The sequence below is a fragment of the Eptesicus fuscus genome, chromosome 22 (assembly GCF_027574615.1).
Source record: "Eptesicus fuscus isolate TK198812 chromosome 22, DD_ASM_mEF_20220401, whole genome shotgun sequence".
In the NCBI taxonomy this organism is placed as follows: Eukaryota; Metazoa; Chordata; class Mammalia; order Chiroptera; family Vespertilionidae; genus Eptesicus; species Eptesicus fuscus.
The window spans coordinates 36,831,386-36,845,359 of NC_072494.1; the positions used below are offsets into that span (position 1 = coordinate 36,831,386).

Below are 13,974 nucleotides of genomic sequence, written 5' to 3' on the forward strand. Positions count from 1 at the left end.
TCACACGAGTCCCTGAACTTCTCTGAACCTGCCTTGGCCTCTGCTGAGAATGGAAACACGCCCGTCACGGGATTGTGCTGGAATAAAGGGAGCAACGCCTGTGGCCAAAAGCCAGCTTATTACTCCCTTGCATGTACATACCCACCACTCCACCCAGGTGGGTTACCCCAAGGGCACCCACCCCACCTCGCCAACACGTTGCAGACGGATCACGAGAATTCTCGTGTTTTCTGTTCTGAGGCTTGTGGTCAATGAGACTCCTTTTAAACGATATTAGCTTGCAAGAACATGTAATAAATAACTTCAAAATGCAATGGGTATTTAATTGTAAAGCGTGCCTTTAACATTTATGTAAAACGCTTTTTGTACTCGTTCAACAGAAACTTATCTGGCCCCTGGGTAAAGCTAGCAATAGAGCCATTGGTCCGCAATGTGTTAAGACACTGACCCCTCTTCTCCTCTGACTCCTCTCCTCTAAGATCCAGCTTCAGGCCCCACTCCTCCAGGAAGTCTCCCCTGATCACCACCCAGCCTCCTAACCTGCTCCCACACACTCCTCCAAGGCTGGACCCCTGCTCAGCACCCCACAGCTCTCCTATTTTCTCCTCGCTTGGCTTTTAATTATAGATTTATCCCCTTTTTACATCTCTTCCATGGAATCGCAGAATTTCTAAGCGCTGCAAGAATCCTTACTGCTCCTGTATAGTTCAGCTCCTTCATTTTAAGGAGAGGCATTGTGTTGTCCTAATGGCAACTTAACCCTGGCTGTGGTAATAAGACTGAATTTCTTAAACCAGATGAAAAAGCTGGTGGATTGCCTCTCAGCTAAACTTTGGGTATAAGTATCCTCGCTTCCCAACCAGTCCTCGGGGAAGGCCTGGTCACACAGGTGAGCGTCAGTATCAGGGGAGCGAGTGCAGGTGTGAGTCCGTGTCCACTCGGACAGGTGGCCCCAATGAACTTGGCAGCTCCTCCCCACTCACCTAAGTCTTGCCCCAGAGAGGACAATTTCTGCCTGCCCCTCCATCGGGCTGGGGGGCTGGGGGCGGGGGCGGGGTGGTGCATGGATGTGGTGGGGACACTGACCCAGGAGCCCCCGGGAAAGCGCTGGGCACCTGGGCTAGAGCTCGGGGGTCAGCACCATCCTGGGTGGCTGGGGCTGGGTCTCCGGGCTGGGCGTCAGCGGTGGCAGCCGAGCCCTGGGGGGCCTCGTGGCAGGGCTCCTTCTTCCCCTCGGACTTGACGGCACAGTTCACCATGGCGCCACCGCCATCCAGGGCCAGCTGGGCAGAGCCGGGGCTCCTCATGGACATCCTGAGGGAGGAGGGCAGCGTGAACAAGGCGTGTCCTGAGACCCGGGGCAGCTCCTCCTCCCCCCGCCCCCCCGCCCCCAGCCCCACACAGGCACTCACACAAGACGGAAGCTCCCGCTGGGGGCCCCCCCAGTGTATACACATTTGTAATGTTACCGAAATTTAAAAATCAAGAAGTTATCACATAAAAATCGGGATTTGAACTTCTGTGGCAGCAACTGGCTGGAAATGAGGTACCCCCACGGACAGGCCAGTCTGCCGTACTCCCCACCACTCCCCAAAAGGGAAACCAAGTATCGGCTACCCTATATAATACAGTTACCCTTTGTTTTCCTTATAGTAGAGATGACAAGACAGAACTGTTTCGTATCTCCACGTATCTACCAAAAGTGGGGAAATAACAGGCCGAGAGTGGATGAGGGGCTGTAAGAAAGCATGTCCTTTTATGTACGGACAGCCTCAGGGAGAGCTGGCCCAGCAGCTTCTGCAATCCCTGGCTTAAGCACTCTGAACCCACTGCTGCCTCCCTAACCCCCACCCCCTCTAGAGGAGCAGGGCAATCCCAGGATCCTGGGGAGTGGTTTCCGGGGGCCATGCCAGGCTCAGGGCCAGAGAGGCAAGCAGATCCCCACAGCTTCCCTGCTCACCCTCCACAGTCACCGAGATGAGGCCAGCGGGGTCCCAGAGCAGGTTCCACCAAGTAATGCCTGGGTCCTGCCTTGGACACTCAACTAGCTGCTGAGTGACCTTGAGGGAGTTACTTATCCTCTCCACACCTCAGTTTCCTCATCTGTAAAATGGGCTGCGAACTGTTATCTGTACAGTGTCTGGACACTACCAGGCAGCAGTAAGCGCCGATGTGGTCTGTTAAACCACGGCCATCGGGGAGGCAGCACAAGGAAAACCATCTCGGCAGGGCCTGGAGGCTGGAGAGGCAAAGTCACGGGTCCCGCACGCATCAGACGCTCTGTGGGTGGGGCGGGGATCTGTTTTAACAAGCCCTCCAGGTGGTTCTGAAACACACTGGTTTGAGAAGCACTGTTAAGTAAAATTGTTTTTACGTGGGCATTAATTTTTTTAGGAGGGGAGTGCCAGGCAAAAATCGGATGCAGTAAAACATCCCTTAAATTAAACTGCAGGTGCACTGTATTTGCACATCGCATCAACTCTGTGCAACCCCACGTTTCTCGTGACCTGTAACACATGACAGAATGTGCCGCATACAACACGCTAAGTAAGCGAGAAGGCCTTACAGCTGAATAAGATGTATTTGATTTGGTGCCATCCTACAGGTCAGCCCAGACTCTGCTGCCACTTTCAGAGGGCAGGGTGCCCTGGGGCTGGTGCAGGACCCAGGACAGGGCACTGCAGGGCGAGGGGGGGCAGGCCTGACCCTGGGAACGCCAGCCCAGGAGGCCACACCACAACCGGCTCACCAGGGCTTTGGGGTCCAGCTCCCGGGTGCCCTCCCACCAGCCAGGGACCTGGAGAGCATCCAGGAAGTGGGCGGCTCAGCCCATCCGGGCACAGGGAGGGGTGCAGAGCCAGGTCCAAGCAGGCGGGCCGGGTGGGGGAAGGGGTGAGGGGGGGTATTATCCTGAAGCTGAGGGCAGCAATTACATAACAAACAAACCCCGGCTCAAGCTGTGAATTAATCAAACCGCTGAAAATAAAACCTTCCTCTCAGGAACTTCAGACAAAAGAAATGAAAACAACCAGGCAGGCTGGGAAATAAAAGGCAGCGGCGCTGAAAGGGGGACAAAAGGAAACCAGACAATAGGGTGTTGGACAAAGGCAATAAAGCCAAAGGAAGTGTGACAGGCGAACAATGCGGGCCTGTGGGCTCTGATCCCGCCCGGCCGCGCCACCTCGGCCCACACCGCCTCGGCCCACACCCACCGCTCCGCCGGTCTTGGCCGGGGCAGGGCAGGCCACCGGGTCGCCTCCTTCTCTGGACTCGGGTCCTAAGGGCCTTTCTCCTCCACTGGGTCCCAACCTTGTGGCCTTCCGGCTCCCTCCGCCAAGCCTTTCTTCCCACGGCAGCCGAGAACCCACGCAGCGACGCGTGGTTAGACGAGCGGGTCCGAGGCCTCAAAGGCCTGGGTGGGACTGGGCTGCCGCCTCCCCAGAGCCAGATGCTGACCGTCCGTCTGTCCCCAGAGCCAGATGCTGACCGTCCGTCTGTCCCCAGAGCCAGATGCTGACCATCCGTCTGTCCCCAGAGCCAGATGCTGACCATCCGTCTGTCCCCAGAGCCAGATGCTGACCGCCAGACGCTGACCATCCGCCGCCCCAGAGCCAGATGCTGACCGTCCGTCTGTCCCCAGCTAAAGTGGGAGCAGGAGAGAGGATTCTCCATCTGAATTAACCCACGAGGCTACTGAGAACGTACAGCTGCCCAGTCCCAGTGGCAACGGGCTCCGTGTGAAATACACCTGGGCTTTCAAGCATTCGCATGTGAAGTAGCGTGTAAACAGCGGGTCCTGTTGAACTGACACTATTTTGTACCCGTGGGGTTAAATAAAACACCTGTGGGAGTTCAGCTACCTGCTTCTCCGTCGGGCTACTAGAGGACTTACTGGCCCGCGTGGCTCACACTCCATTTCCGGAGGCAGTGCCGCCCTTGGACACGTCCCTCCTTTCTCTGTGGCCTTTCCCACCCACACCTCGCCCCCAGAGTCCTCCGTGGGCCGGTGAGTACCTAGCTCTATGGGAGCCCGTCTCCTGGAGCTCCCCCTGGCCTCTGGCCCAGCATCTGGTAACCAAGAAATGGCTTCTGGTAACCAGCCAAGCTGACTGGGAGGCGTCCGTCTGTTCACCAGGCCGGGGTGCCCACCAAGTCACCCTGCCAGAGCCTGCTGCCCAGACAATGGCCCTTTACTCCCTCGGCCTCACGTCCGACGCTGGGCCCTGGTTCTCGGCCGGTCCCCCCTGCGCCCAAGGGCTGATGGAGCAGCAGCAGTGCGGGTCCTCCTGGGAGGCACCTCCCGGGTCTCAGCTTTGGGGAAGAAGGTCCTTGGGCCCCCCTTTTCCTTCCTCTGCCCCCTGAGCACAGGCTGCTCAGGAATAGCCTTCTGCCCTTTCAGGGCCTGAGGCCCACAGAGATCCAAGTCTGTCTGAGGAACGTGGGTACCAGGCTCTGGACCCCGACCATCCCAGCTCTTCGCGAATGCAGAGCCCAAGCCGTGTGTGATGAACTGAACAAGGGACGGCGAGGTGGAGGGTCCGGAACTGACACAGCCCTGCTCTGTCGCTGCGGCTGCCGGCCCCTTACAGGTTGCTGTCCCTCTGCGGCCTTTGTAAAGCAGGGAACCCGGGGTGGGGGTGGAATAGAGTGGAAAACCCACAGGCTTTGGGTTCAAACTCCTGCCCTACTACCAGCTGACTTGGGTGACCTTGGGCAAGTTAATTCACCTCTGAACCTCTGCCTCCTCAACCATATACTGGGTATAAGAACGCAGACTGGCCCCCGCCGGTTTGGCTCCGTGGATAGAGTGACGGAAGGGTCCCGGGGTTCGATTCTGGTCAAGGCCACATATCTCGGTTGCAGGCTCCTCCCAGCCTGGGCCCTGGTCAGGGCGCGTGGAGGCAACCAAAATCGATGTTGTTTCTCTCACATCGATGTTTCTCTCCGTCTTTCCCTCTCTCTCCCATTCTCTCTAAAATATCAATGGAAAAATATCCTCGGGTGAGGATTAAAAAGAAAAAAGAAAAAGAACCCGGACTGCACAGGAGTCCATGAAGATGGAATGATACGGGGTGAGCACCCATTAAGTTGTTGGATAGCCCAGGATGCAGAAAAGCCTGTGGGGTCACACAGACCTGAGTGCATTTGAAACCCAATTCTGCCCAATTGCTGTGCAACTTTGAGCAAGTGCCTTAACTTCTCTGAACCCGTTTCCTCCTCAGTAAAAAGGAAATTAAAAAGCCCACTATGAAGAGATGAGCCTTCCACTAACGCTCCAGACCCTGTAATATATGCCCGTTTTTACATTCTCAGGGCACCCTGAACTTGGTGTTCAACGTACTTACGTGCTTAATTTATTTCTGACTCGCACTCAGCCCCACTCAGGGTCCTGTTTTGGCTCATCACCGTGGCCCCGGGATCTAGCACAGTGCCTGGAGCAGAGAGTAGGTGCTCAATAAATATTCGTGCAGCGATCAGAACGTATCATACAGCTCAGCAGCATAGCAAGGCAGACCTGGATGCATCACAAGTGACAGCTACAATTACCCTCATTACTAGACAGATGCCGCTCTGGGCGGCTTCCCTCCCACAGCCCCACCTCCCACACGGTTATCCTCAGCTGCCTTTTCCTCGCATCTAAGATCTTCCTGTGAGTGACCTGAATCCCCCAGCAGCAAAGCAAGTCCAGTTCCTCTTGTTTTTACCTTGGGACAGGTGAGAACATTTCCCGTAACTTTCAGATTTAAAAACGCTGTGGGAGTCTTCCCTACAGACTAAAAACTCCCTCAAATTCCTTCACCCCTTTCTTTTTTTTAAAATATATTTTATTGATTTTTTTTTATTTATTGATTTTTTTACAGAGAGGAAGAGAGATAGATATAGAGTTAGAAACATCGATGAGAGAGAAACATCAACCAGCTGCCTCCCGCACACTCCCTACTGGGTATGTGCCCGCAACCAGGGTACATGCCCTTGACCGGAATCGAACCTGGGACCCTTGAGTCCTCAGGCCAATGCTCTATCCACTGAGCCACACCGGTTAGGGCCCTTCACCCCTTTCTTACCACGCGTGCTCCACGCTTCACCCATCCACGTGGTTCCACAGGAGGTTTTAAGCTCAGCAGCCACACACCCCTCTCCCCAGCCACCCAGGAGCCAAAGGACTCAGCCCACAGGAGATGTGCGTTATTGGGCTCCCCCAGGTCCCACCGGGTCCAGGTCAGAGGCCACAAGATCACAGGCCACCCACTCTGGAGCAAGTGCTCCTGCGGACCTGCCCTCCCTCCTGCCCAGACTTACTCCACATTGTCAAAACGAGAAACTGAGGCCCGGGGAGGTCAAGTCCACATGGCTTTGGGGGCAGTGCTGCTTCAGAACTCGAGAGTCAGAGAAGCCTAACCAGCAGGGACGCGAACAGCATCCCTACTCTATCTACCCTCCTTCCCTCCTCGGGAACCCACCCGGGGCCCTCCGCTGCCTCCTTCTCCTCGGCCTTATCTCACCTGAGCATCACAGGTAAAGGCCCCTAAGGGGAGAGGGCTCCGGCCATCCTCACCCTTGATGCTGCAGCACCTTGAGTCTCAGCTGGTGCCCGAGAGGCCCTGGGGCCCCGATCCAGTGGCCAGGACGAGGCACAGAGGCGCCTGCCCTCCACGGAGGAGGGCCAGTGGCTCAGAGCACTACAGGTGCCGACTCCTAGTCCTCCTCCCCACAACCAAGCCGCGCCCGGCCCACCCACCCACAGGCTGAGCCCCTTCTACCCAAAACAAATCACCAGCCGCTTCCTCTCCCGATCAGCCAACGAGCAGCCCAGCTGGACTGGAATCAAAGGAGTTTTCACTCAGCCCTTCCTCCCTCCACAACGAGGGCCCCCAACCCGCCCCCTTCCCCCCCCCCCCCCACTCCCCGCCGCAAATCTAGATGCAGATAAAGACGGAGATAAATTCCAGTCATAGAAGCATGACGGTGACTCAGGCCCCGGGTACAGGAAGACTGCCTGGACAGACAGGCAGGCAGGCCCTCCTACCCCTGGGCACACACCAAGTCCCTCCAGGCAGGCTCCCAGTCCCAGGCCGGCCCTGAGTGGGTGGTGCCAAAGGCATTGCCAGGGAGAGAGGGCCATGCCGCAGGGGTGGGGCAGGGCCCGAGTCCCAGGGGAATGGCACTTCCTCTCAAAGCTCCAGGGAGTTGAGAGCCTCGGGCAGCCCGAAACAATAGCCCGAGGCGTGGGTGCCCAGAACGGTGCCCCGGTGCCACATCCTGCCATTCTTCTCCCAGGCCGCACCCTGCCACCCTTCCTGGCTCCGCCCGATCCTATCTCTGATGTTTACTGGGAGCTGGGGGGCTGGGCTGGCTGCAGACTTGAGACAAAGCTTTCCTGAGAGGCCCCTCACCTTGCCCAGCCTCTGTGGGCCCAGGGCGTGTGCCCATCTGGTTAGCCCAGCTCAGGAGGGGGCACAGCCACCAGCCAACACCAGCCGACGGAGGCTCCCTGAATGCCCAGCGCCTGCAAGAGGAGGCAGCGCCCCCACCCCCACCCCCAACCTCTGGTGCAGAACCAGCTCCAGACAGAGCTTCTTTGTAGCTGACCCCTCCCCCCCACCCCACCCCGCAAGGGCATGTAAGACTGGAGGAGGTGGGAGAGGCAGGAGCTGTGATGTTCCCATCCACAGCCCCATCCGGCTGTCAGACCCCTGAGGCAGCCGAGCCTGCTCCCAGCCCAGAGGGAGAGCCCAGGAAGAGAGAGGAGGGACAGAGGGGACTTCCAACAGTGCCCCTGAGGTTCCCGGGGCGATGGGTGCCCTCCCTGCCTTCGGGACCTGATGCTGTCTCCAGCCCTTCCCACGCCCCTAGGGTCCTGTCCCTGTCTCCCAGGGGCCGGGGCCACGCCTGCAGCCTGGACAGGGGCGTGTGTCCGGTCTCCTGCGTGAGCAGCGCCCAACCCGGGGCCCGCACAACAGAAGCGCTGCTGCCGGGGCTGACTGGCCTGGCCAAAGGCCTCCCTTCCGGGATAGCTCTGAATATTGACCAAAGGAAGGGAGGCAAAAAAATACATAGCCCGGCCGGCGTGGCTCAGTGGTTGAGCATCGACCTATGAACAAGGAGGTCACGGTTCGATTCCCCGTCAAGGCACAAGCCCGGGTTGCGGCTCAATCCCTAGTGTGATTCTCTCTCTCATTGATGTTTCTCTCTCTCCCTCTCCTTTCCTCTCTGAAATCAACAAAAACACACATTCTTAAAAAAAATAAAAATAAATAAATAAAAGCGTGCCCCTCACTCGGACTCACTACTGAGTGGGGGGCTCATCACTCACTCCCCGTCCCACCCAGGCCAGCAGAGGGGGCTCTGAGCCTCGGCCTCACCGATGCCCTGACCCCACTCTCCCTCTACCCAGGGAACACGCTCCGGCCCAGCAGGCAGATCTGCCACCGTCGCCGGGTACAGGATTCCGGTTGTTTTTGGTCGCAGCCAAGGAAGAACGAGTCCAAAGAACCCAGGGCCGCTGTGGGAACTCCCGGAGAAGCCTCGCCTCTCAAACCCTGGCTTCTCCCTGTGGAAATGAAGGCTCCAACACCTACTTAGTGATTAGTCGGTAACACACAATTCAAGAATCTGGTGCAGAGTATGTGTTCAGGGAAGGAAAGAGGGAGAGAGACCTAAAGCAGAGAAGGCTGTCTGTCTCGCTCCCCAGAGTTCCCGGCAGCAGGCAGGCCGTCCCGGCTCTCCGGAGGCGGAGGCGGGCAGGTCAGGTGTGACCCTCCCTTCGGCGGGGGGGGGGGGGGGGGGGGGGGGGGGGGGCGTCCTGGCGAGGCTGACAGACAATGGGCTTTGTTGTCAGCCAGACCTGAGTCTGAAGCCGCGCTCTCACCACAGGCTCCCTGTGTGAGAAGTATCCGCTTCTCCAACTCCAAAACCAGCCAAATAACGACCATCTTGGAAAGTTATCAGGAGTATTAGGAGGATCGAATGTGATGTTTGCCGAAAGCAAAAATAAAGCAGGCTCCCTGATCCCTCCCCACCACCCTCTGGGGAAGGCTCCCCGAACCCCAGCGTGGGCATGTCGCCCTCTTCCTTCTCCACCCGCCCCTGTAGGTCTCCCCGCTTTACCCTCTCAACCCAATTATCCTGGAATCTCCCCGGCAGGTGCCTACGCCAGGGTCAGGGGTCCAGGCCCCACATGCAGCGGACTGGCTGAAAGGACCAGAATTGGCCAGGGGAACCCCACATACTCGGCGCCGCTGCGCATATGGCCAAGCCCACGTGCCTGCCCTTCCCAGCCGATGACCGAAAGCTTTGCAGAACTCCTGAGCCAATCAGCCCCGCATCTCCTCCTCTCCTCCGGAGCCCCCGGAGCCCGAGGGTATGGAGCCCGAGGGTACGTGTTCTGCTAGGCCCCCCCCCCTGCGGCGCCCCCTGCGGAGCTGGAGGAAGGACCACAGAGGGGAAGGCTCCAGTGGGAACCAGGCTGGCTGACGTCTCAAGGATAGAGTGACGCGGAGGCTCTGAGACTTTCTAGTTGTTTAAACCCCAGACCCTCTCGACAGCAGCACAGACACGCTCACTTCCTCTCTCAGCCCACCACTCTGTCTCCAGGCGGGACTGGTAATACAGACCCAACAGTGTGGCTGTGAGGAAGAAGCAATACCGTACAGGCAAAGGCAGTGCAACCTCTGTCAAGGGCGTTGCCATCATCATCGAGGTGGCGGGAGAAGTGAGGATCCCCAGTTCCATACTGCTCTAAGGAGGAGCCAGGGAGCGCTGGAGATGTCAGGGTAACTTGTAACTTCCCTTTAAAGACGTAGCCTCTTTATGCCACGAATTCTTAGAGTAAGTGCTGTATATAAAACCAGAGGCCCGGTGAACGGATGCGTGCACCGGTGGGGTCCCTCAGCCTGGCCTGCAGGGGTGGGGCCGGGGAGGGACCACGGGAGGGCTCCAGGCATGTCGAGTCAGTCTCACCCAGCCCTGATCAGCCAGACCCCAGCAGCAAGCTAGCCTACCGGTCGGAGCGTCTGCCCCCTAATGGTCAGTGCGCATCATAGCGACTGGTCGAAAGGTCGAAGGAATGGTCGGACATTCAGCATGTTAGCCTTTTAATATATAGGATGCTTAGCACAATGCCTGGCCCATAGGAGACCACCCTTAGTACTGCTGCTGTCAAACGAATGAATGAGTGAGTGAATGAATGAATAAATGAATGAATGATCGTGCTTCCAAGGAACCTCTGCCAGCAGAGCACTCAGCCCCAAGCCACTGTTACGCTTTGGGGGCTGTCAACGTAAGAGCATGCAAACCTGTACAGACTGTTTGTGAGTTTATTTGAGCCACACTGTCGACAGTTGCCGGGAAGCAGAATCTCAACGTGTACTGAGATAATGCTCCGGAGAATGGCAGTTTTTCACCTTGTTTTATAAAACATTACAATCCAAGGAGCCATAAGTGGGTTACATGAACTCCATTGGTGATAGATTAGGGAGGCCAGGAAAAAGCCACGTGGGGAAACCTCTGGGATTAGATAAAAAGTAAAATGAAAGGCACATACTTATTTTTTCTTAGGTGGGTGCAGGATAGTTGACAGTCAACAATTAACAGCCCTGGCTGGTGTGGCTCAGTGGATAGAGCATCGGCCTGTGGACTGAAGGGTTCTGGGTTCGATTCCGGTCAAGGGCACATGCCTGGGTTGTGGACTCCAGCCCCAGTGGGGGGGGTGTGTAGGAGGCAGCCGATCAATGATTCTCTCTATTCATTAAAGTTTCTAGCTCTCTCTCCCTCTCCCTTTCTGAAATCAATAAAAATGTTTTTAAAAACAACAACAACAATTAACAGATAACAATAACAATGAGGCAATCGTGGTCTGCTCCCCGCCCCCATTGGTTGTGCCCTGCGGGGACGGAGAAAGGGAAGTTACAAGTTACCCCCGACATTCCAAAGGTATGTTATCTTAGATGCAGAGAGACAATAGGCTCAGTAAAGATCAAGTTGATCTTTGCCAAGGAAGATAATGGCCTAAGACAGGACTACCCACCATAAACTGCGTTTTAATTAAAAAGTTTCATTTCAGACCATCCTTCGTGGTGACTTTAGGCCTCTGAGTTTGCAAGACCGCCATGCAGGCCTCCCCTGAGTTAGTCAGGCCAGCATGTGGCCCCTTCTTGTCCTCAAGACCTTTCTTAAAGGCGTTTCCAGTATCAGCCCCCCCACATCCGTGGGCCCACAGCCCCCTCTCAAAGTGGGCACCTCCCCCACTGCATCCTGGGGGCTCACACCTCTCCCTCTTCCTGCCTCAGCCACCCACTGCAGGGGCAGGGGAAATGGGCCAGCAATCAAGACGGGTGAGTGGTACAAGACAAAGAGGAGTTCGTAAACTGCCTCCTGCCTCCTGCCTCCTCCCTGCGTGTGCTTCCCTAAGGCTCCACCTAAGCTAGACCTCCAGAGAAGGCCTGGGACTTCCAGAGGGTCTGACCATAAACACCCACGAACATCGAGCTCCACAGCTTGAGCAGACAATGGAGGAGCAAGGAGACCTGCAGCCCCAGGGGCTGGACCTGGGTGCTCTGGCCTCACCTTTGGGCACCCCACTCAGGTCTGCTGCTCCCCCCCCCACCCCTCCCCGCTGCAGGGGTTCTGAGTGGCCGCCCCCTCTGCCTGTGGAGGCCTAATCACCAGCATCTCCCCCAGACAAGCTCACTCATCGGAAACCGGTGCAGCTGCTCGGGCTCAAGCAGCATTCATTCTTCTGGCGAACAAAGTGTTCCGTGCTTTTTCTCGGCAAAGGCCACGTTTCCTCTCCCATTATCTGCCCCATCGACAGCCAAGCCTGCCGCAAAAGCAAGATTTCTTCCCTTTTTTTTTATTTTCATGGTCCCCTTTATTTATGGGTGATGTTTTTTTCTTGGCTTTGACTCCTCTCCAAAAGGGCAGGGAAGCAAGGGGAGGAGAGCAGCAGCATATTCTCCGATTTCATCCAAATGCTCAGCACACAGCCCCCAAAGCAGCCAGCCTGCACCCCAGCCAGCCTGCACCCCAGCCAGCCTGCACCCCAGCCAGCCTGCACCCCAGACCCGGCCTTCCAGCACCAACACCCCTCGCAAACTGAGGCTGGACCACCCCAAGCCAGACAAGAGTCAGCTCTGGCAAAGGGGTGGGGCGAGGTGGGATTTGGGGAGGGACCGTAACCTCCGGAGCCCACGGTGCTAACAATAACAAGATAATAACTGTACACTCAACGCATTTAACACGTGAGTAATGGTCGCTAATCCAGTAGATGGGACTCTTGGGACAATCAGATGAGTTGGCAGATGCCAGCTGCCAACAAATGGGCCACTCTGGTGTGTAGCAGCTGAAAACCACCCCCCCGGGTCAGAGCTAACGTTTACTGAGCATTTACTTGGCACCCCCAGCACTGTTTGAATCACTTTTACTCATATTAATGAGTTTAATCTTTGTAATAATCACCTTAGGTAGATGGTATTCGTCTCTCTAGCCCGAGCAGCCTGGTGTCTGAGTCTACCTCTCAACCAGCCGACAGGAAGGAGCACACACCACGCTCAGTGCCATCTGCGGGAATTAGTTCTCTTCATGCTTTCAGCAGCCTGAGATGCAGTCACTATCAGCATCGGCTTACCTATGAGGACACAGCGGCTTCAGGAGGCTAAGCCAGTGGTCGGCAAACTCATTCGTCCACAGAGCCAAATGTCAACAGGACAACGATGGAAATTTCTTTGGAGAGCCAAATTTTTTAAACTTAAACTTCTCCTAACGCCACTTCTTCAACATAGACTCGCCCAGGCCGTGGTATTTTGTGGAAGAGCCACACTCAAGGGGCCAAAGAGCTGCATGTGGCTCGCGAGCCGCGGTTTGCTGACCACGGGGCTAAGCAATTGCCCGAGGTCATAGCCAGTGAGTGCAGACCCGAACCAAGAGACTGGCTGTTGAGTCCCTTCTTTTTCTTTTCTTTTTTTTTTTTTTATGGCTTTGTTCTTTTTTTTTCTTTTTTGTTCTTTTTTAATATATTGATTTCAGAGAGGAAGGGAGAGGAAGAGAGAGATAGAAACATCAACGATGAGCGAGAATCATTGATTGGCTGCCTCCTGCACACCCCATCCTGGGGATCGAGCCCGCAAACCGGGCATGTGCCCTTGGCCGGAATCGAACCTGGGACCCTTCAGTCCACAGAATGCTCTACTCACTGAGCCAAACCGGCTAGGGCGAGTCCCTTCCTTTAAGCGCTGGACTGGTCTGGCTTCTCTGTCCCAAGAGCCATGGACAGTCATTCCTGGAGCCTGAATTGCCTCCCCCCAACCCCCGATCTCTGCTGGGCCACTGCATGGGGTCAAGGGCCCCAGGCAGGTCCCCGAGTTCAGTTGATGCGAGCGAAGTCAAAGGTCAACTTGGGGCCCCAAAAGCCCTGGTCTCACAGGTTGCAGGCCTCCCTCCTGCCAGCCACACCAGGAGACCAGCTCAAAGGTGGGAGGGGTTACCACCTGCCCTCACCGCGCAGAGACAAAAGGACTCAAAGCCAGGGCCCTACCACAGCATCTCCCAGGGGCATGGTTCTGGAGGTCACAGGGCTGCCCCACCCTTGACCTCCCGTAGGTATGCCTTCTGTATTTCCTGGGCCTCCCTGTGCGCCACCTGTCCCCAACCTCCCCTGCAGCGCCCTCCCTTAGTTTCTCATTCACGCCTGGCTCTCAACAGCACTGAGCAGCTATGCCCTTCAGAGACCCTGCACCCAACACAGAGGCCTCATGAATGGCTGCCGTCATTCTTATTTTCCTATCAAGCTTTTCTAAATATAAAAGGAATGCGTGCTCATTGTAGAAAACCTGCAAAATTTATAATAAAAAGAATAGAAAAATTAACAAGCCACCCATTTCCCATCACTCCGGAAGAGGCTGCTGATAACAACGTGGCACACCTCCAAACCTTTTTTCCATGCGTGGCTTTCTTTTTCATCACTGAGCTCTTAAGCGA

At 56.3% G+C, this 13,974-nt stretch overlaps 1 protein-coding gene across 1 annotated transcript in view; it reads right to left on the reverse strand.

Annotated features, from left to right (window-relative positions):
- SOX13 (SRY-box transcription factor 13) overlaps positions 1–13,974 on the reverse strand; it is a 48,022-nt gene that overhangs the window by 11,546 nt on the left and 22,502 nt on the right. Inside the window, exon 2 of the mRNA XM_054712070.1 lies at positions 1,116–1,314. Coding sequence (XP_054568045.1) covers positions 1,116–1,313 — 198 coding nt within the window. The 5' untranslated portion in view covers position 1,314. The remainder of the gene's footprint in view (positions 1–1,115; positions 1,315–13,974) is intronic.